The sequence below is a fragment of the Eublepharis macularius genome, chromosome 1 (assembly GCF_028583425.1).
Source record: "Eublepharis macularius isolate TG4126 chromosome 1, MPM_Emac_v1.0, whole genome shotgun sequence".
In the NCBI taxonomy this organism is placed as follows: domain Eukaryota; kingdom Metazoa; phylum Chordata; class Lepidosauria; order Squamata; family Eublepharidae; genus Eublepharis; species Eublepharis macularius.
The window spans coordinates 107341036-107361889 of NC_072790.1; the positions used below are offsets into that span (position 1 = coordinate 107341036).

Genomic DNA, 20854 nt, shown 5'->3' on the forward strand with positions numbered 1-20854 from the left:
AAAAAGATTATTTAGCTCTAAAAGACCATAAGGGGGCACTTCACCTTTACTGCGCATGCACAAGAGTTTCCCGCCGAATGCAAGTAGGACCCCCATTGTGTGCCTGCACGTAGACCTAGAAGAACAACAGTTACAGGTAAGTGCAACTCTGCTTTTGTCATCGGTCTTCAGTGCACTCCCACATTGGGAGTTTAGCAAGCTACTCACCAATGGAGGATGGTGTAAGTGGGTCAGCCGACCAGGATATAGGACAGCTGTTCCCACTGCTGATTCTTTTTTGGTATTTGTGTTGACAGTGTAGTGCTTTATTACATTATATCAGCTGCAGACCACATGACAGCCTGATAGATGTGTTGAAGAGGGACCCTTGGTGAGAAAACTGCCAACAAGACTTGTATCATAGTTGAGCATATTCTGATCACCATTATTCAAGTGATCTTAGCCTCATTAGAGCAGAGTTTAATAACTGTCGCTATCCATCCACATAAGGTTTGGAAGGACTTGGGAGACCCTTATGGTGTCCAGAATAATGCACAAGAAGGTGTTCGGGTCTGAGAACCCTTTGGTTCTTCTAATGGATACAAAAATTCCTTCTTTATATTCAACCTGTGTAATTTACGTTCTGCTACAGAAGCACCATTAGGGAAAAAACAGTTAGCACAAAACAGGGTTAACATACCTGTAACTTATGTTCATCGAGTTCTTCTGTGCCTCCACACATGGGGACTGCGCAGGCGCAGGCCAGCCGCCGGAGAATTTTCTAGAGCTTCCATGGCTCCGAAGGGGCCGTTTGTCGCGCGCCTCAGCGACCGTTTTCCCGCCCAAACGGTCACGTGATCCTCCAGCGACCAACGGCCCCTTCCCTCAGTTCTCCCTTGCCGCCGCTTGACCAACACACTTCAGCCATAACACCTTAAAAACACCAATTTCCGTTACAGCCATCACAGTATTGTGCATTGGAGTTCACAGCGGGGTAGGAGGGAGGGTTGTGTGTCAGCACAGAAGAACTCGATGAACATAAGTTACAGGTATGTTAACCCTGTTTTCATCTTCGTTCTTCTGTGCCTCCACACATGGGAGTGTACCAAGCTTCACACAATAAGGAAGGCGGGGGTGAAGTCCAACACAATTTTATTGAACAAACAAGAACAACAATAAATAGATATGCATATATACATCTATGTAAAAAACTGTGTAAGGACACCTAAATACTCAGTATTTACATATATACACCCCAAGGTACATATATACACTTTTTCACTCAAGGGTACCCAGCAGGTACACCAAGAAAGTCATCCCAAAACTCCTTCAGGAAAAAAGGGAGTGTAAGACAGCCTTGGCCACAGATACATCCTGCTCCGCATTGACATCAATGGCGTAATGCCTGACAAAGGTGTCTGCAGAGGACCATGTGGCGGCTTTACAAATGTTAACCAGGGGCACCCCCCTGAGGAGTGCCGAAGAGGATGCTTGGGACCGCGTGGAATGGGCTCTGACATGAAGCGGGCAAGCCACCCCTGCCAGGGAATAGGCCTTGCTAATGGCCGCCACAATCCACCTAGACAGGGTCTGTGAGGAAGCCCTGTTACCCTTGTCCTTGGCCCCAAAACATACAAACAGGTGAGGACAGGTGCGGAATTCCTTTGTCCTATCCAGGTAATAGGCTAGGGCCCTCTTCAAGTCTAGGGAATGAAGGGCCTTTTCCCCCTTAGAGGAAGGTTGAGGAAAGAATGCAGGCAGTGAGATATCCTGCGAGAGGTGGAAGGCGGACACCACCTTGGGCAGGAACCCGAGGCAGGGACGCAGGACCACCTTGTTGGGATGAAACACAAGAAAGGGAGGGTCAGACCGCAGCGCAGACAGCTCACTGACCCTTCTGGCCAATGTGACGGCCACCAAGAACACCACCTTATAGGATAGCATATCCAAGGGGCAGGTAGCCATTGGTTCAAATGGAGGCAACATGAGACGTGAGAGCATCAAGGACAGTGACCACTGAGGTACTGGCGCCGACACAGGTGGGTAAAGATTGTACATGCCCTTAAGGAACTGGCGGGATTGTGGGTGAGAAAACACCGTAGCACCCTCAACTCGGGTGTGAGCAGCTGATATCGCTGCCAGGTGGACCTTGAGGGAGGAAACCTTCAAGCCCAGGCCACGCAAGTGGCACAAATACTCGAACACAACCCCCAAGGGACTGCTGTCAGGCACCACTCCTCTGGCAAGTGCCCAGAGCTCAAACCTGCGCCACTTGGCCGCATAAGCGCGCCTAGTGGATGGCCGACGAGCATTCAGGAGGACCCTCTGTACCTCGTCAGTAAAGCCTATCGGGGAGGAACGATCCGCCAAGCCGTTAGGTGCAGCTTCCTGGGGTCGTGGTGGACTAGGCTCCCGTTTAGGAGAAGGTCTTGCCGAGGGGGCAGACTGACATATGTCCGTTGGGACATCCGCAGGAGTTTCGGGAACCAAACCTGCCGTGGCCAGAAGGGGGCCACCAGGATGCAGTCCGTCCCGTCCTCCTCTATCTTGCACAGGACCCTGGGAATCAAGGGGAACGGAGGAAACATGTAGTGCAAGCCCTGCGTCCACGTAAACTGGAAGGCATCCCCAATAGAGAGGGGGTCGCTCCCTGCCCTGGAACAGAACGTGAGGGCCTTGGTGGTCGCCGCAGTGGCGAACACGTCTATCACTGGATGACCCCACATCTGGAAGATCGGCCCAACGCACTCTACGTTCAGTTCCCACTCGTGGTCCAGTAAAGGGACCCTGCTGAGGGCATCTGCCCGGGCATTGTCTGACCCAGCCACGTGTATAGCACGGAGCGACACGCCGTTCTTGATAGCCCACTGCCAAGTGAGTGTGGCTTCCCGGCACAGGGCCATGGACACTGTGCCCCCCTGCTGATTCACGTAGTACATGGCAGTCGTGTTGTCCGTCTGCACCAACACCTGACGATTTCTCAGCAGTGCTGTAAGAGACACAAGTGCGAAACGAATGGCCCTTAGTTCAAGCACATTGATATGGAGGGTCTTTTCCCTCTCAGACCAGACATCCTGCACAGACACATCACCACAGTAAGCCCCCCATCCCAACAGAGAGGCATCAGTGGTAACCGTGATGTCATAGTGCTGATACCCAAAAGGGGTCCCTCTAAACAAGTTGTCATCAGACAGCCACCAGTCCAAGGAGGAGAGGATGACCCTCGGGATAGAGAATTTGAGGGACGGAGGGTGCAGCAGAGCATCGTACCTCCGCACAAACCAGTTCTGGAGAGGGCGCATACGCAGCCTAGCGAAAGGCACCACAGAGGTGGCCGCTGCCATATGCCCTAGTAAGCACTGGATAATGCGCATAGACTGGAATCGGTTCCTTTTAAACATGGACACCAGACCCTTTAGGGACCGAGCCCTCTCCAAGGGAAGCAGAGCCTTACCCTCCACAGAGTCTAACAGTGCACCAATGTAGGACACTTTGCAGTTGGGCACCAGCTTGGATTTCTCCAAGTTCACCAGGAGCCCCAGGCGTTGGCAAGTGCTAAGTACCAAGCCAATGTCCTGCACCAGCCTAGACTCCGATTCAGCCACGATGAGCCAGTCATCGAGGTACGGAAAGATGGTACAGCCTTCTTCCCGTAGGAAGGAAACCACAGGGGCCACACATTTAGTGAACACTCGTGGGGCAGTGGACAGGCCAAAGGGGAGCACCTTATACCGGAAAACCCTTTGCCGGTACACAAAGCTCAGGTATTTCCTGTGCTCCTCCCGTATCCCCACGTGAAAGTATGCGTCCTTTAAGTCAAGAACCGCAAACCAATCCCCCTGTTTCAGCAAGGCGATCACAGTCGCCAACGTAACCATTTTGAATTTGGTCACGTTGAGGAAGGCATTAAGGCCCCTCAGATCTAAAATGGGACGTAAGCCCCCATCCTTCTTGGGGACCAGGAAGAACCTAGAGAAGAAACCATGTACAGAGTCCTCATAGGGCAATTCTTCCACAGCACCCTTGGCCAAGAGCGACACGATCTCCGCATCCAGCTCGGCCATAGTGTTATTGACAGCTGTCAGGGGTGAACTGCATCTAGGCAGCTCAACAAACTCCAGCCCGTATCCCAGTTCAACAATCGTTAAGACCCATGAGTCAGATGTTATTGACTCCCACTCAGAGAGGAGTGGACTCAGTCTGTCCGAAAAGTTCGGGGATACGGCTGGCGTGACCCGTCAGTACTGCCTCCCGGCGCCCTGCTGATCCTTCTGCTGGGCCGGTTGTTGTGCCGGACGAGGCTTGAAGGGCCGACGCCTCCTCTGCTGTTGTGCGGGAGGGTAAGGCCGCTGCTGGTAGGCAGGACACTGCTGGTAGCCCGGCCGCTGCTGTTGGTATCTGCCCTGGTAGTGGTAAGGGCCGGACCGGGGAGCGTACCGTGACCTGGAGGAAGGCTTGTCCGCCGGAGCCAGACCCAAGGACCGCGCCGTCTGCCTGTCCTCTTTTTTCTTTTTCAGGGTCTCATCGGTCGATTTGGAGAACAGCGAGTCCCCTTCAAACGGCATGCTCTCCACCCTGGAACGCACCTCCTGGGACAGGGCCGTAGACCGCAACCAGGAGTGGCGCCTGAGGACCACCGCCGAAGCCATTCCCCGAGCAGCAGTGTCGGCAGCGTGGCTCCCAGCATTCATTTGCTGTTTAGACAGCCGGACAGCCTCCGTCTGCAACAGGGAGACGACAGCCCTCTGCTCAGGTGGGAGGTCTCGAGTGTAGGATGCCAACTTCTCCCAGAGGTACAGTTGGTACCCTGCCATGATGGTCTGGTAGTTGGCAATCCTCAGACCCAGCGAAGCCACAATGTACTGGCGCCTGCCCATGGCATCAAGCTTCTTGCCCTCTTTATCGGCAGGCACTGAGGAGTGACCCGATCGTCGGGGGTTGAACTCCTCTGTGACCAAGGAGGAAGGTGGAGGGTGCTTCACCAACGCCGGCCAGGTGCCCTGCTTGATCTTGTAAAGCTGCTCGATGCGCTTGGATGTTGGAGGTTGATCACAGGGCACCTGCCACACCTTCTCCACAATCTCCTCAATACCCTCGAGCATGGGGAAGCCAACGGACGCCGGATTATCCCCATAGATACGCTTGAGGAGCTTGTCCTTGGTCTGGGGGGCTGCTGAAGAGATATCCATCTCGAGAGCCTTGGCCATCCTTGCCATCTGGTCGGCGTAGATGCGGAGGTCCTCGAACGGCGAGTCCGCAGATGGCACTAGCTCCTCAGCTGGCGATGGTTCGGACCAGGATTCCGACTGGTAGCCAAAACTCTCCACTTCCTCCTCATCGGAACCGAGCTCGGATTCCTGAGCCCGGAGTGGAGGGGGAGCCCACGCCGACCTCGATGTCGAAGGCCTCGGTTCCGACACGGAGAAGCCCGCAGGTGCCCCCTCCCATTGGCAACGGTATGGCGAGGGGAGGTAGGAAGCCTGTTGATGCCGGGACGCAGTGGACCGGACTGATCGGACACTGTCCCCGGAACCATGCCGCTCACGACCGACCGGAGGTGGTGGATGGACAGGCGACGGACGGCTCCGACGAGGAGACGGGCTTGGTTCCAGCCTCGGCGACCGAAGGGCAGGCGATGGTCGGCTCCGACGGTGCGGGCTCGGCTCCGGCCCCGACGAGAATTCTGCAGGCACCGTCTCGAAGGCCATCGGATCCGGCACCGGCACGGAGATGCCTTCCGGCTCAGGGGAGCCCAGATGAGGGGAAGGCGTGTGAGGAAGCACGATGACCTCCTCCTGAGGAGCGGGACGCGGCGACCGATGATGCTTGGTCTTCTTCTTCTTCTTCGCCGGTTCCGAAGAAGACCTCGGAACCGACGCGCTCCTCGCCTTTGAAGGGGACCTCGGCTTCGACCTCTTAGGCTTCATCGGAACCGATCCGGACGTCGGTTCCGACCGGGGACTCGGTACCAGGATCCTCGGTTCCGACGTAGGTCTCGGATCCGACCTGGTAGATGACACGCTACGGGGCGGCCGCACCGGTCCCTGCGCTGGAGAGGCCGCTCTCGACGCCGAGGTACTCGGGGGACGCGGTTTCGACCCCGACCTCGCGGAGGCCACTGAGCCAGCTCTTGAATGCCGTTCGGCAGAGGGGCTAGGGCCGGCCTTGGGGGAGGGCAACGGAGCGCCTCCGGACATGACCTTCTGCCACAGGGAGGAGTTCAGTCGGGCCTTGCGCTCCTGCCGGGCCTTGCTGGTGAAGCCCTGGCAAATCTTACAGGCCGACACGTTATGGGTCTCCCCCAAACAAAACAGGCACAGTTCATGGCCATCGGTCTTGGCCATTTTCGTGTGGCATTGGAGGCAATGCTTAAAGAGAGCCTTTGAGGCCATCTTCAGGGGCACGCGAAAGGAAGGTCAAAAACAGTCCGAGTCAAATTACCGAGTCCACAACAAAGTCCAAAACGAGATCCGAAGAATAGTCGAGGTCACGAAGTCCGAAGTCAAAAGCCAAGCAATCAGTCAGAATAAAGCACGAAGCACAAAAAAGCACAGAGCAACGAAGCTCACGTTCTCTCCAAGCGGCGGCAAGAAGAGAACTGAGGGAAGGGGCCGTTGGTCGCTGGAGGATCACGTGACCGTTTGGGCGGGAAAACGGTCGCTGAGGCGCGCGACAAACGGCCCCTTCGGAGCCATGGAAGCTCTAGAAAATTCTCCGGCGGCTGGCCTGCGCCTGCGCAGTCCCCATGTGTGGAGGCACAGAAGAACGAAGATGAACACTTTGTTGTAGGTGAAATTTTGACACCGCCCCTGGGTGGAACTTGAGGTTGATTTGTCAGACAACCTCATTCAGAAGAACTGAATAAATAGGGAATCGGCCTGAAGGGTTGTGAATTCCCCTCCATCGTCTGGTCAACGTTACAACAATCATAAAAGCCATTTTCTGAGATAGGAGGGAAAGGAGCAGAAAAGCACAGGTTCAAAGCTTGTTAATCTTAATTGAGAAAGAGAACCATCAAGAGACTCCTTAAAGGAACTGGAGAGATTCTCAGAGGAAGGGTATCAAAGATATTTCTGAAAAACACAAGAAATATGGTAGGAGAAGAAAACGTTGTCAAGCCTGCCATGAAGGCTGACTTGGCAGCTAATTGTACCTTAATAGAAAACACAAACTGGTCCTGGTTATGAAGTCATAGCAAGTATTGAAATTAGTTGCTAATGGTAAGGGGAAGGGTGATAGTCCTTTAGGTTCTAACCATATTAGGAATCAATTCCACTTGCGACCATAAGATACGAAAAATACCATTTTGCAGGTATTCAAACTGGCCTGGTTCACCTCTTTGGAGAAAGGGGGTCTTGTGGGTTCAGTAGCCACACGGTCAGTTTCAAAGGTGCTAAATGATAGTGCTAGACGTGACTTCTGCCCTCACCTGGATAGCCCAGGTGAGCCTGAGCTCCTAAGAACTCAGAAGCTACGCAGGGTCGGTCCTGGCCAGCAACCGGACGGGAGACCTCCAACTAAAATCAGAGCCACAGAGGCAGGCAACGGCAAACCACCTCTGCCACAAAAACCCCACCAGGGGTTGCCACAAGTCAGATATGCCTTCAGGGCACTCTCCACCACCATACCTGACCTCTACACAGGGGGCCTGGTAGTATTGGGAAGCAGAGACATCAATATTCGGACAGAGTGCCTGAAGTGGCATGGGGGGGGGGGGAAAGTGAGTAGAATGCAGTGAGTGTGGAAAATCCAAATTCTGCAAGTATCCTTGTATTAGGGAAGTAAGTGGAACTACGAGGAAAATCTCTGGTACAAGGAATTTGGAAGGGATCCAGTACCCACTAGGGGACATAATTATTTAGTCCTTGTAATACAAAGAAGTCCACAGTGGAGGAAATTCACAGATGAAATGGACAGGACATACAAGAAATGAGTCGCCCATTCATGGTGCTTGTGAACAGCTACACTGAGCACCACCACTCTCTGGTTTCTTTCTTTCTCCATCATATGCATGATTGCAGCAGGGCTAGGGCAGAGCTGGGTGTTATTTGTAGGAGTCAGAACTCTCCTGATGTGCAACACATCTGAAACAGAAGCAGGAGGAAAAGAACAGATGCTCTAAGTCAGAATACCGTAACGTGCAGGGATTCTTCTTTCTTTCTTTCTTTCTTTCTTTCTTTCTTTCTTTCTTTCTTTCTTTCTTTCTTTCTTTCTTTCTTTCTTTCTTTCTTTCTTTTTCTTTTAAGATACCATAGATACCCAAATACCCTGAATGAAGAAAAAGGCCACGAAGTTGAAGCATTCATGGTTATAGAAATGTCAGTGCAGGAGCTTCTGAAGGGGCACCCTTGGGTAAGAGTAGCAATGCAGATTCCACTGAGAATTCTTCTCAGTAGGGATACACCTAGCAGACCCTGGGTTGGAGGAATGGGGCTACCACTTACACTCAGTAAGCACATGAGGTGCAGAGGCCAAGCTGAGGGGAGGCACCATCTATAGAAAACATTCACCACGTATAGAACGAAGATGCCTCCTGTGGTTGGGATGTATAGTTTAGCCTTAAGGCTAAACTAGTGCAAACTATGCATCTCTCTGTAAAACTGAAAACAAACAAACAGTGGATAAGGTACGCACATGAAACCTGTAAACTTAATAAAAGTATTCAGGTATGGAGGCTTAAGTAACACCCTTGTCCAACGAACTATAAATAGTCTCATTGAAAACAGGAGAACAGGCTTCTGCTCTAGAGCAGCATAGACAAGGGTGGCAGTCAGAAAACATACTGATACTTCTGTCTCTATAGGCAGGATAATGAGATCACACAGAAATACAGGAGTGAAGAAATCGTGGTAAGCGAGGACTAGAGCTAAGGAGACCCTTTCCTAGCGGCGGTGAAAAAAGAACTGAGGGGAATAGGGGAGCTCCACCCCCTACCAGCTTTTGGTGGGAAACCCCTGCATGTATGCAGTAGGGGCGGAGTGCCCCCTTATGGACTTTAAGAGCTAGAGAATCTTTTCCACTCGGCAGGTCTGTGCATGTGCAGTTCCAATATGGGACTGTACAGAAGACCAATGACGTACAGAAGGCTTCCCAAAGTATTTTGGCAAGCTTGACTCAAGCAGCTGTGAATAAACATGCATCTCCTTACTTGACTATCAAGACTGAGCAGTCTAATGGACAGCCTCCCATGCATACTGTCTGATATTCTTCCAAGCATCAGGAAAAGCAACAAACTGTATAAATTCCCATTCCTATTGCTCTCTCTCTCTCTCTCTCTCTCTCTCTCTCTCTCTCTCTCTCTCTCTCTCTCACACACACACACACACACACACACACACACACACACACACACAAGATCCATGATCTGTTGTAATCCCCAAAGCTCCCTCCCACTCAGGACGTGCTTTCAGGCCCCCATTGCACAGCCATAGTACAAACAGAATTTTTGATGTTAAAACAGATGTTAAAACTTTTGATGTTAAATCATGAGAATCATGATCCAACTACATGAAAGCAAAGGCTAGTGCATGAGAAAGCAGTCTGATTCTTATGTGAACACACCCTAATCAAGACTTTTCTATGACTGAGACCCCAAACACTGCAGCCATGAACTAAACACTCTAGACAACACCTACTTGCCCAGTAACCTAATCAAATACTTAATTGAGCAGGAGATCAGCTATCTCCAGAATGGGAATTATCTTCCAGGTTCCGCAGAGTGCAATCTTATCTCCCATGTTATTCAACCTCTACATAAAGCCTTTAGGAGAACTCATTCGCAGCTATGGAGTTGGATGTCATCAATATGCAGATGATACCCAACTCTATATCTTGCTGTCCAGGAGCCCTCAGGATGCAGTAGAAATCTTAGATCACTGCCCAGCAGTATACCTTTACCAACTCCTGGCTCCCAATTTACGTAGAGCCTTTTCTCTGGCCAGATTTAATGTTCTTCCTTCAACCATTTTATCTGGCAGGTTTCATGGGATTCCTTATTATAGCAGGTGTTGTCCTTGTTTGATGGACTGTGTTGAAACTGTGGTTGTTGTGGATTTTCCGGGCTGTATAGCCGTGGTCTTGGCATTGTAGTTCCTGACGTTTCGCCAGCAGCTGTGGCTGGCATCTTCAGAGGTGTAGAGGTTCCACCATTGTAACTTCTTCTGCTAGATCGTCCGGAAGAAGTTACAATGGTGGAATGAGATTGATTGTTACGCTTTCTATAATCTGCCTATGAAGAAGCCTTTGGGGCGAAACGGGACTGGACTTCTTGCATGCCAGCGAACCCCGTAACGTATATTACTCAGGAGAAGATTTCTACAACCTGGGTACTACACACTTGTGATACACCCTGGTTCTATTTTGGACTATTAGGTCTTACTTCCAAGCACTTTAGTCTATGTATTATCTGAAGGAATTTTGAGACTATATACCACCGTTGATGTCTAAAGGAATTGTGTGACTTGGTACTACCATTGATATGTGACATAGGATGATTTATATGATGGAATAATTTATTTGCACTGAGCACTTTAGCACCTTAAATATATGAATTTGTGATAATTGTTGTTATTGTTTTTCCTAAGGGCTCTCTGTACTTTCTGCTCATTTGATGCCCTTAGGACAGCTCTTCTCTTACCTTTGCACACAGGCGAAATCAACAGCAGCCCGTACATGGGCTTTCTCTGTGGTGACCCCTACCCTATGGAACAGCCTGCCTGAGGTCAGGAGAGCCTCCACTCTCCTGGCTTTCTGCAAACAATGCAAAATTGAATTATTCAAAAAGGCTTTTTACTCAGATAGGAGGGCTGTATTGTAAGGAGGGCATCTCAGATGCTTCGCTAATGTGTTAGGGACCTTAGACTTCACCACTATGTTGCCTTACATATTATCTATTGCTTTAAATATGTACTCCTATATACTACCTGTGCTTCATGTTGTCTAATGTCAGTACTAGAATTGATTATGTTCTGTTTCAACATTTCTTCAACTCTGTACTGGATCCTTACTAACGCTATGTCTTTGTAAACTTGTATTTATTTACCCTATAGCATTGTTTATGGAAATGTCCTTGATGCTGTATGGAAATGTCCTTGATACTGTACTAATCTCTCGCTATGTAATCCACCTTGAGTCTCAGTGAGAAAGGCAGACTATAAATGAAATACATACACACACACACACACACACACACACACACATACATACATACATCTCCTGCTCCATTAGCAGTTCCTGGCTGACTGTGAATTAGCCATATTTCCTCATTAGAGTCCCAGCACATTCCATTATTAGTCACCTGAGTCACCACACAAAGGGTCTCAGCCAATGGCATTAAATTAAAGGTACTCCAAGGAGGTCCTGACACCTCCCAAATCCCATCTTTTCTACTAACCGGGATGAAGGCTATAAAAAGGGCTCCCTAAGGCACTCCACTTTGAGTTGATTTCCATGCCCAGACCTCTGCAACAAGAATCCCTTCTACCCCTGGGCACCAGGTCTTGGGAGGGCTCTGTTTCCCTGAAAGCCTGCACAGCCATTCCGTGAACACACTAAGCTATATCGATCAATTCTCAGCTGCGTATGTTCAGAACTCAGAACACGAATGTGCACTGCATCCTTTTCCAAAAAATACTGCAATCTATAAACAACTTGTAATAGAAATTAGGAAAGGGAAGAAAAAGCATTCCATGTTGAGAATTCTGTCTTTAGAACTAAAGTGAGTTGGCTACAAAAAGAGATGCCTAAGAAAAAAACTGAAGAACACTTTCTGGCTGCACAATATGATTGCACTTTATTATGCTGTACTTAATCTATATATTTAATTTGAATAAGGTGATAAGAGTTGGTGAACAACAGCAGGTATCAGACAAGTGAGACGTGTATTGTACCATAAATCAATCTTACCTCAGTCCAAACATATGTGACTGCTCATAATTGAACAATGAATTAACTTTAGCATCTGTATCCACAATTATAAGTCTATCGATGATATTCTGGAAAAATAAATCAGTATTTTCCATGTTAATGTATTTTATTAATTTGTTACCAATACTTTGAATATTTCTTCAATTTATATACTAACTTTAATATGAAAATATTCAGAACAGTTCATTACAAAAATTACAAATTAGAGGCTAAATGGCACTAATCAAAATAAAACTTATTTATTTTACAGCAACAGTCATAAAATCTCGGTTAAAACCAGGTTAAGAGCCAACAGTTAAAACTATTAAATATACCAACAGAATTAAAGCCCATTTCAAATCAGAGATAAAACTAATAAGAACACTGAGAGAAATACTAAAAACCAGCATCTACAGTGCAATCCTAAGCAGCAGGGTGGAAACCGCATAGGGAGAGAACTAAGCCTTGCACGGTCGTAAATGGCACTTACGCCAACATTCCGCCGGCGCCTGCCCAAGGCTCAGTACCGCAAATGGGTCTCTGGTGGTGGGCATGTTGGCGGCTGGGCAGAGGTGCAAGTCTGGCGCAAGTCCCTACACCAGCGCAGGAGGGGCGAGCCGCGAGTTAGTCCACTTAAAGCCACTACAGCCCTGGGAACACCCCCTCCAGCAGCAGAAAGTTACACCGGGAAAAAAGGAGGCACAGCCCATAGGCGCCCATTGAATGGGAAAACATGAGCCCCTTTCTTGCTACACAGCCCAGCCCCTGCAGCCTGAAGGAGCATAGGATGGGAACTACCACAGGGACCAATCCATGTGTGCTTCCGGGGTGGGCGAGCCCCCCTTCCCGCACCCAATCACTTGCTCACGCACCCTACAAAACGTCCAGCTGTGCTCTTCATGACCTCAGGTAAGTGAGCATACGGCTGAAAGCTCTGCCCGTCGGCCTTCTGCCATGGGTACTTTGAACACAAGGCGGGAGAAAGGGTACTCATGGTGGCGGGCACTGAGTGCACTGGGGGGACTTAGCGAGAAAACTGGGAGAACTTTGCACTCGTTCAAGGGAAGAAGGGCAAAGTCCAGAATGTCTGGCTAACAATAACCACTCAAGTTTCCTTACAGGTTATTTGACTTTGAAGTTCCATCTCAGTAAGGAGCGAGGTAGCATTTGCAGGTAAGAAGGAGAGATGGGGCGGTGTGGCTCGCTGATTTGTGCTGGATGCCCCATCACCTGAACTCGCCTAACTGTTAGCCTTTTCAGGTGAGGCTTGGTGGGAGAGAGGACGGTGGCGGCAGCTCCTGCCTCCTCCAGAGGCAGTTGCTCAGAAGACTACTCTTGACCAGGTGTTTGTTAACCTCCTCCCTTAAAGGTAAAATCACCTCAAAGCAGAGCGCATGCCCAAGGTAATAGAAAAAATTAAAGAGTTTGGAGACTTGGCAGGTTTCTATGTAAACAAAAAGAAATCAAAGATTTTATGTAAGAATATGACGAAACAAAAACAACAGTTATTAACGGAAATAACAGATTGTGAGGTAACAAGTAAGGTGAAGTATTTGGGAATTGAATTGACTGCAAAAAATATAGATCTATTCAAGAATAATTATGAGAAATTATGGACTCAAATAGAGCATGATTTGATTAAATGGAATAGACTGAACTTGTCATGGCTGGGAAGAATTGCAGTAATCAAGATGAACGTGTTACCAAGAGTTATGTTTCTGTTACAGACGATACCAATCATTAGGGACTCCAAGCAATTTGATAAATGGCAGAGGAAAATATCAGAGTTTGTGTGGGCAGGCAGGAAGCCTCGAGTGAAAATGAAAGTGTTACAGGATGCAAAAGAAAGAGGGGGAATGCAACTGCCCAACTTGAGACTGTATTATGATGCAATCTGTCTGGTATGGTTGAAGGATTGGATCATGTTGAAAAATCGCAAACTGCTGGCCTTAGAGGGATACAAAAAATTATTTGGATGGCATGCATACCTATGGTATGATAAAGTAAAAGCAGATTCTATGTTTCTGCATCACTATATTCGGAGAAGCCTCTTTACAATTTGGAAGAAGTATAAAGAATACCTACAAGAAGGAATTCCCTCCTGGGTGGTTCCATATGAAGTAATAGATCCAAGAACGGTCGATAATGAACAACAGTGTTTAACGTATAAGGAGATAACTCAAATAGAATCCTCTAAAATAAGAATAAGAACGCAACAAGAGTTGTCTCCAAACTACGACTGGTTTCAATATAGACAAGTTAGAGATCTTTATTACTCAGACTGTGCGAAGGGAGGGATAAGGATGGAGGACTCAGAATTAGAGAAAGTAATTTTACAAGAAGACCAAAAGGAAATTTCCAAGGTTTACAAAGTGTTGTTAAAATGGTATACTGAAGATGAGATAGTCAAAGTGCAAATGGTGAAGTGGGCTATAAACTTTAACAAAGAAATAACAATGGAGGTGTGGGAATACTTGTGGAAACATACATTGAAAATCACGACATGTACCAATATTAAAGAGAATATTTACAAAATGATCTACCGTTGGTATCTGACGCCAAAGAAGATTGCGCTAGGGAACTCGAATATGTCTAATAAATGCTGGAAATGTAAAAAACATGAGGGATCAATGTATCACATGTGGTGGACTTGAGAGGTAGCTAGGCAGTACTGGGGGGAAATAATAAGAGTAAGGAGTGAGATTTTACAATTTCAAGTTAATAAGAACCCAGAACTCCTGCTACTGAACTTGGGAATGGAAGACATCCCAGCACAACATAGGACATTGATATTCTATATGACGGCAGCAGCCAGACTTTTGTATGCGCAGAAGTGGAAAGTACAAGAAGTGCCAACTACTGAGGACTGGATTTACAAATTGCTGTACATGGCGGAGATGGACAAAATGACAAGAAAACTGAGAGACCTTGATCCAGGGCAGTTTAACACGGACTGGGGAAAGCTGAAACAATATCTGGTGAAAAACTGGGAGGTGGGAGGAGAACTGTGGCAGTTTGAAAACTATTGAGGTACACAGGAGGAGAGAAGTGACTATACCGAGGGGGTGGAGAGTTAATGGAAAAATTCTAAGCAACTTTATATGATTTTTAAGTATTATATTAAGTAGCAATAGTGTTGATACTATGAGAATTATTGGGATAGAAATTAACTAATCTATATTTTTTGGAAAGATAACCGTATAACATAGAGTGAATATATACATACATACGTAAATTTAAAGATAGGTCTAATTGTTAGACTTATGGTATATGTATAGATAAAGAATAATATATAGAATAGAAGCCTAAGTAAATGACAATAAGTGTGTATAATAAGTATGTGTATAGTAGTATTGGAATTGATGTATAAAGGGGGGCAAATTGTTTGTCCCATATCAAAGAGAATAGAAGGAGTAAGATAAAACACAGGTTATCAAAATGAATATTATTAGTAGTTTCAATGAAGAAGATAGATTAAGAGGATTTTATTTATATGACAATTTATATGACAATCTATATGTGAAAGGAAGTGGAAATAGTGCTTAGAAGAATCTGAAAGTATATTAAAATAAATAAAATAAGTATGAAGGGAGTAGAGGGAAAGTAGAGGGAAAGTTGGAAGTCAACAAAAAGGGGGGGGAAAGGGAGGGGGTTAGAATTAGAAAAAATTAAAGAATGTGATTATAATTGTTATTATATGTTTCTAATCCAATAAAAATTCTTTAAAAAAAAAAAAAGCAGAGCGCATCCTCGCCAGAGGGTCTTGCATCAGCTGGTCGCTGCCGCTGCTGCTCTCTACTATGTGCATCTTCTCAGATGTTGGAGTGTGGGCTTTGCCTCGGCCATGGACCGAGGCAAAGCCCACGTGTGTCTTTCTCTTGCAGGCACGTTGTGACCCATCTGGGAAACGAACGAGCATGTCTGCTTCCTCCCCCACCCCCTTCGGTAATCCTCTGCGAGTGTCATTCAGATCCAGCCCAGGAAGCAATAGCTCAAGGCAGTCTGCATTTCAGCCTCGCCCCTGGGAGCGTAGAACGAGGGCTGTGCAAAATGCCTTGGCTCCCTTTCCAGCCTAGAAACAATGGCACTTTTTCCATTTTAATAAAACAAGTTGAAAAACAACTTCTGTGTTTACATGCCTGACTGACATTGCCATTAGCCCCTCTCTCAACTCCCTGTCACACATGTCCTCTTACATATCCCCGCAAATGTATCGTGGCACCCCATCCAGCCTCCCTGCCCCCTTCCTCTCCTCAATGTAACTTCAGGCAGTGGAGTGGGAATTGAACGGTGGCCCATGAATGTCCGTGGAGGTGGTTGGGGGGGGGGGACTGAGAACTTTCATTCTCTGATAGTCTGAGCTCCTGGCATCTGATAAGCCAGGAAGATGGTAGCTGTACATGGGAAGTTGCTGCCAGGGGGTGAGAGAAGTGTTTGCAGAAGCAGGGATGGACTTGGGCAATCTGGCATGGGGAGGGCCTGTCAGTCCACGCTGGGGAAGGGCATCTCTCTAGTACTGGGGCATGGCTGTCGAGGTTCAACCCACATTCTCGCATTGTAGAGATGCAGTGATGTGTTCAAATGGCGCCACAGCAAGTTTGTGGCTGCTTTTCATTCCCCTCGCTTCCAAATGGCCTCCTGGCCTCCCACGTGGTTCCCAATGGGCATTCCTGTCACTCATTGAAGACCCCGCCTCCCCCCCGCACCTGCTTCTCCGGAACCCAGGGACTACTTAGGTTGCCAGTCTCCGGGTAATAGCTGGAGATCTCCCAGAATTACAACTCATCTCCAGGCAACAGAGATCAGTTCCCTTCTATCTGGCCCTACATTTCAGGGAGGGGAAACCTGTTTCTTGTGGTGGTGGTGGCAGCAGCGTGGATTTGCAGGCGCACCAAGCTGCAGCCACCAGCCTGGCTCTCATCGGAAATGAGAGCTGGGCAGGCGAGAGGGTGGGTATTCGATCTGGACCTTCACTGTCACCTCTGCCCCCTCCCTGGCAGGGATGCCTGCTCTCTGAAGGGGGGCCTATTGGCGGCAGCGGGGATTGTGGACTCCCCATTGGCTGTGCCGCTGCTTGCCCCTCACTTGAATATCGGGGAGGGGTGTGTCCATTGGCTCGTGTGAGCAGGGTTGTCAGGGGAATGGCGGGCGGGCGCTCCTGACAGTGGCTGCACCTCGCCTTATTGCGCTTGGGTGCTGGCGGGACTCTCCTGCAAAAGTCCATAGGGAGCTGTGGAACAGCGCCCCATTTACATCGGCGCATGAGTGACAATGCTGCCTCGGAGCATAGAACTGAGCTGCAAAAGTATGGCAGAAACACAATATTTGTAGAAATGTTTAGCATCAATACTCAACGACGCTCATTAAAGTGGTGTTTTAAAAAGTTTATGGCATACCAGACCAGAAAGTGTATTAAAGATATAGATATGGTTATTAAATTTCCTTGCAAATAGCTTTTAAACTGACAAGAAGTAATACAGTAAGTGGTTGTTATGTTTTAAAAAAGGATTTTCATTTAACAGTCATCTATTCTGATCTAAAGCTATTTGTTCTATGTATACAAAAATCATAAAACCCTAAAATAGTCATGATCAGATAATTTATGTATTTAATACCCAATACATTTATTTTTAAATCTGTGTTTACATTGGGAAAACCAATACAATGAATCAATTCTCAATAAAGGCATTCTCTCCTTAATTAAATGGTTGCTTATTTCCTGAAATGAGGATTTATGCAGCTTCAGTAATATGGGAGCACCAAGGATCTGCAAAAAATGTAAGTCTGCCAACAAATTAAAACTCTTTAGAGTTGGACTTGCATCCAAATACTTTGACACCACAAAATGGCTCATAATCAGAAGTCTGCAACTGTGGCAGCTCTGCCCAGCAACAGGCTGGATTGCAGCCCTCATCAAGGATAGCCCCCTATCCCACACCTTACAGAGTGGGGAGAAAAGTGAACAGGCAGAATTAGACTGAGAAGTGACATCCTTGGAGTTTAGCCTACCCTCAAGTGTTTGCATTTTAAACTTTCTTTCTAGAAGCAAATACATTTGCCAAGACAGGATTCATTCCCTGCAAGAACCGTATCAACCATCTGAAAGTCGTATGAGTTTGTGCAGTTCACCGAGCTTAAAAAAATGCTTATACCTTGTGGGTCTGTCTTCTTTTCTTTTTCTTTTTTTTGTGTGTCTCTTAGGATTTGTTGTTTCTTATGCTAGCTTTTTATTAGTTTATGCACCATAAAGACAGGCATTATAGAACACAGATCACGAATCCACAATAAAAATATGGAAGCACCTCTGGAAGCACCTTTTACAAAAAAGGTACACTCTGTTGATGATTTGCAGTTCTTTATACTTAGCAAATATGTATCACATGCATACAATCGTTTTGATGTTCAAAAAATGTAGTTCTAACAAGAGGTGGCTTGGATGTATAGGTTAAAAACATATATGCCTTATGGACTCAATACAAATATGGATTTGTCATGTTATATATAGAAGCTGCTTCTATAAGACCGTTTTGTAATGTACTTATATTGCAACTGTGATAGGTTGTATTTTGAAATAATGGCATATTGTAATATTAAGGATATTATTTAAAACGTATGGACTATTTGAGGTGCTGTTACATATTTTAGTAGTTTGATAATAACCTCAATTATAATTGTGATTTGTACATTTAAGGATGTGGTAGTTTCGCATCACTGCTCTACTGCCTCCGCTGCCACCACCACTGGTGTGACTCATTGCACAGGAAGCAGCCGAGCAGTGCCACCACCATGCCCCTGCTAGCCTGCCTCTGTGGCCCAGGATTGTGTTGTTACAGTCTTATCATAAACATGGTGCCAACTTAACCTTATGGCAACTGGGTTACATTACACTCAAAAATATTTCAACCAAAAAAAGGAACCATAGAACAAACCACAGAAAGATCAAGCCTAAGATTCATGGCACAATGATTTCAGGAACCTACAAGGTCTTTAAAAAAATAACAGCTACAAAAATATCTGATAGATCACAAAGCCACCTTAAGCATGCAAACAGAACTTCTGCTTGATAAAAATGGACAAAAGAGATGGATTTACTCTGGATTTCAATGCCAAAAGTGCAAGCTATTTTCACCAAATGACAGATTTTTACTGATTATATTATCTTCAGAGATGGCATAACCAAAACATACAGGTAATTATCATACCCTGAATCTCACATGGAGGAGAACGGTTTAAAATCCCAATAAAATAAAAAGGAGGGTTAATTTGGCTTCGGTTATAACAAAAATAATTTATAATTTTATATTTACAATTGAATACATACATAATCATTTCTATTGCTCATACTTGAAAGAAGAGATTTGTAAGAACACATTAGAAAGCAGCATCTGCATTTTATTTCAATATTATATATTTTTTAATGATTGAGGAAAAAATAATCACACCAAATATAATGTGTATATACTGCCCTCATGCTGCATGCAATAAAAATGCTGAAAATGTATTCAAAATCTATCAGACTAAGATGAAAAAATCAAACTAGTGTGTCTCAAACTATTTATTGCAAAATTGTACAGAACTTAAGGATGAGAAGAAAAAATATATACTTACTATAAAACTTGTGGGAACTTCACGAAGTTTGTTCCCTCTGGTTTGTTAGGAACCACTTGGTGGCCTATCAGCTCATAAGCAGCAGGGTAGGATAATAAGTTAATCAGAGCTAAAAAAGACTAAAGCAAGAAGCAGATGATGTAATAACCAAATGTTTATTGGCACTTAGTTGAAAAAGTTAAGGTACAATGAGATGTTGTATCATCACTTTGCTCTTCAAGAATATGTCAACTGCAGCACACAAGACATCTGCTCTTAATTGGACCAATATGAGTTGTTGAGGTCATTTTCAATTTTGAGTTATATGGAACAGAAAGACAGTTACAAATCTCTGGCAGACCAAAGCAATAAAAATCATTTGTAGCATGCTTAAAGCAGAAAGAAAATCTAGCACAAACATCTGTGATGAAAACAGATTACTATTTATTCAGTGAAATCCTAAACAGAGGTACTCCAGTCTAAGCACACTGAAATCAATGGGCTTAGACTGGCCTAGCGCTGCTTAGGATTGCTCTGGACCAATGTGGCTACCTACCACCTCTTTTAACTTAATGAAATTTGCCAAACTTTGGTTATCAGAAGGCAGAAATCTGAGAATGACTGATCAAGCAAGACAGTAGTCAATTTGACTGATAGACGGTAAACGAGAGAGGAGACTGACCTCAGAAGTTACTGTCTTTAGCACCTGTCACGATGAATGTTTCCCTTCCTTTAAATCTACATAGTGATATGCAATGCAGAAGACCAAGAACTATACCATCATTCAAGTAGGGCCTTTTTGAGTCACAGTATGATACTGATGACAACTGATAAAGCTTAGCCCTTGTTTACACAAACAGCAGCCACAACCAGACACATAGCTATGTCACCCACCACTTGCCTTCTAACTTCTCCCTTTTTGAATAATCAGGTCTCTGCACTAGGACAAACAATGCTATTCACAGCATAGCCTGCTCACAGAATAAATAATTTAAGCTCTGTATGTACCTGTCTTTCAACCTGAAGAATGAACTACTTAAAATTCCTATGCCCAATGTATAACCTACTCCAATAAAAATTAATGAACATTACTTCTATAATCACATAAAGAGGAAAAAAGATTTATAATACAATGCAGGAAAGAAATTGATCCTTCACAAAGCAATGGTAATTGCTGATATACAACATGAGCAGCCCCTTTGCCGTTTCTTTTCAAAATATGCTTATTTAATTTCCTCCCTAAAAAAGTTTTATTTGCTGAGGTGATGATTATTTGTGAGTAACTTGGATTGTGAAATTTATTTTGGTACAATTTTATTCTGGATAATTGTCTTTATTATAGTTGTTAGTAATTGTATTAGTTGTTATATGACCCCCGGCTGAG

At 46.0% G+C, this 20854-nt stretch overlaps 1 protein-coding gene across 1 annotated transcript in view; it reads right to left on the minus strand.

The window, feature by feature from the left end:
* The window catches only part of TBC1D32 (TBC1 domain family member 32), a 184032-nt gene that overhangs the window by 106270 nt on the left and 56908 nt on the right, over positions 1–20854 (minus strand). Inside the window, 3 exon segments of the mRNA XM_054976881.1 lie at positions 11884–11972; positions 19492–19524; positions 19527–19610. Of these exon segments, the coding sequence (XP_054832856.1) occupies positions 11884–11972; positions 19492–19524; positions 19527–19610 (206 nt within the window).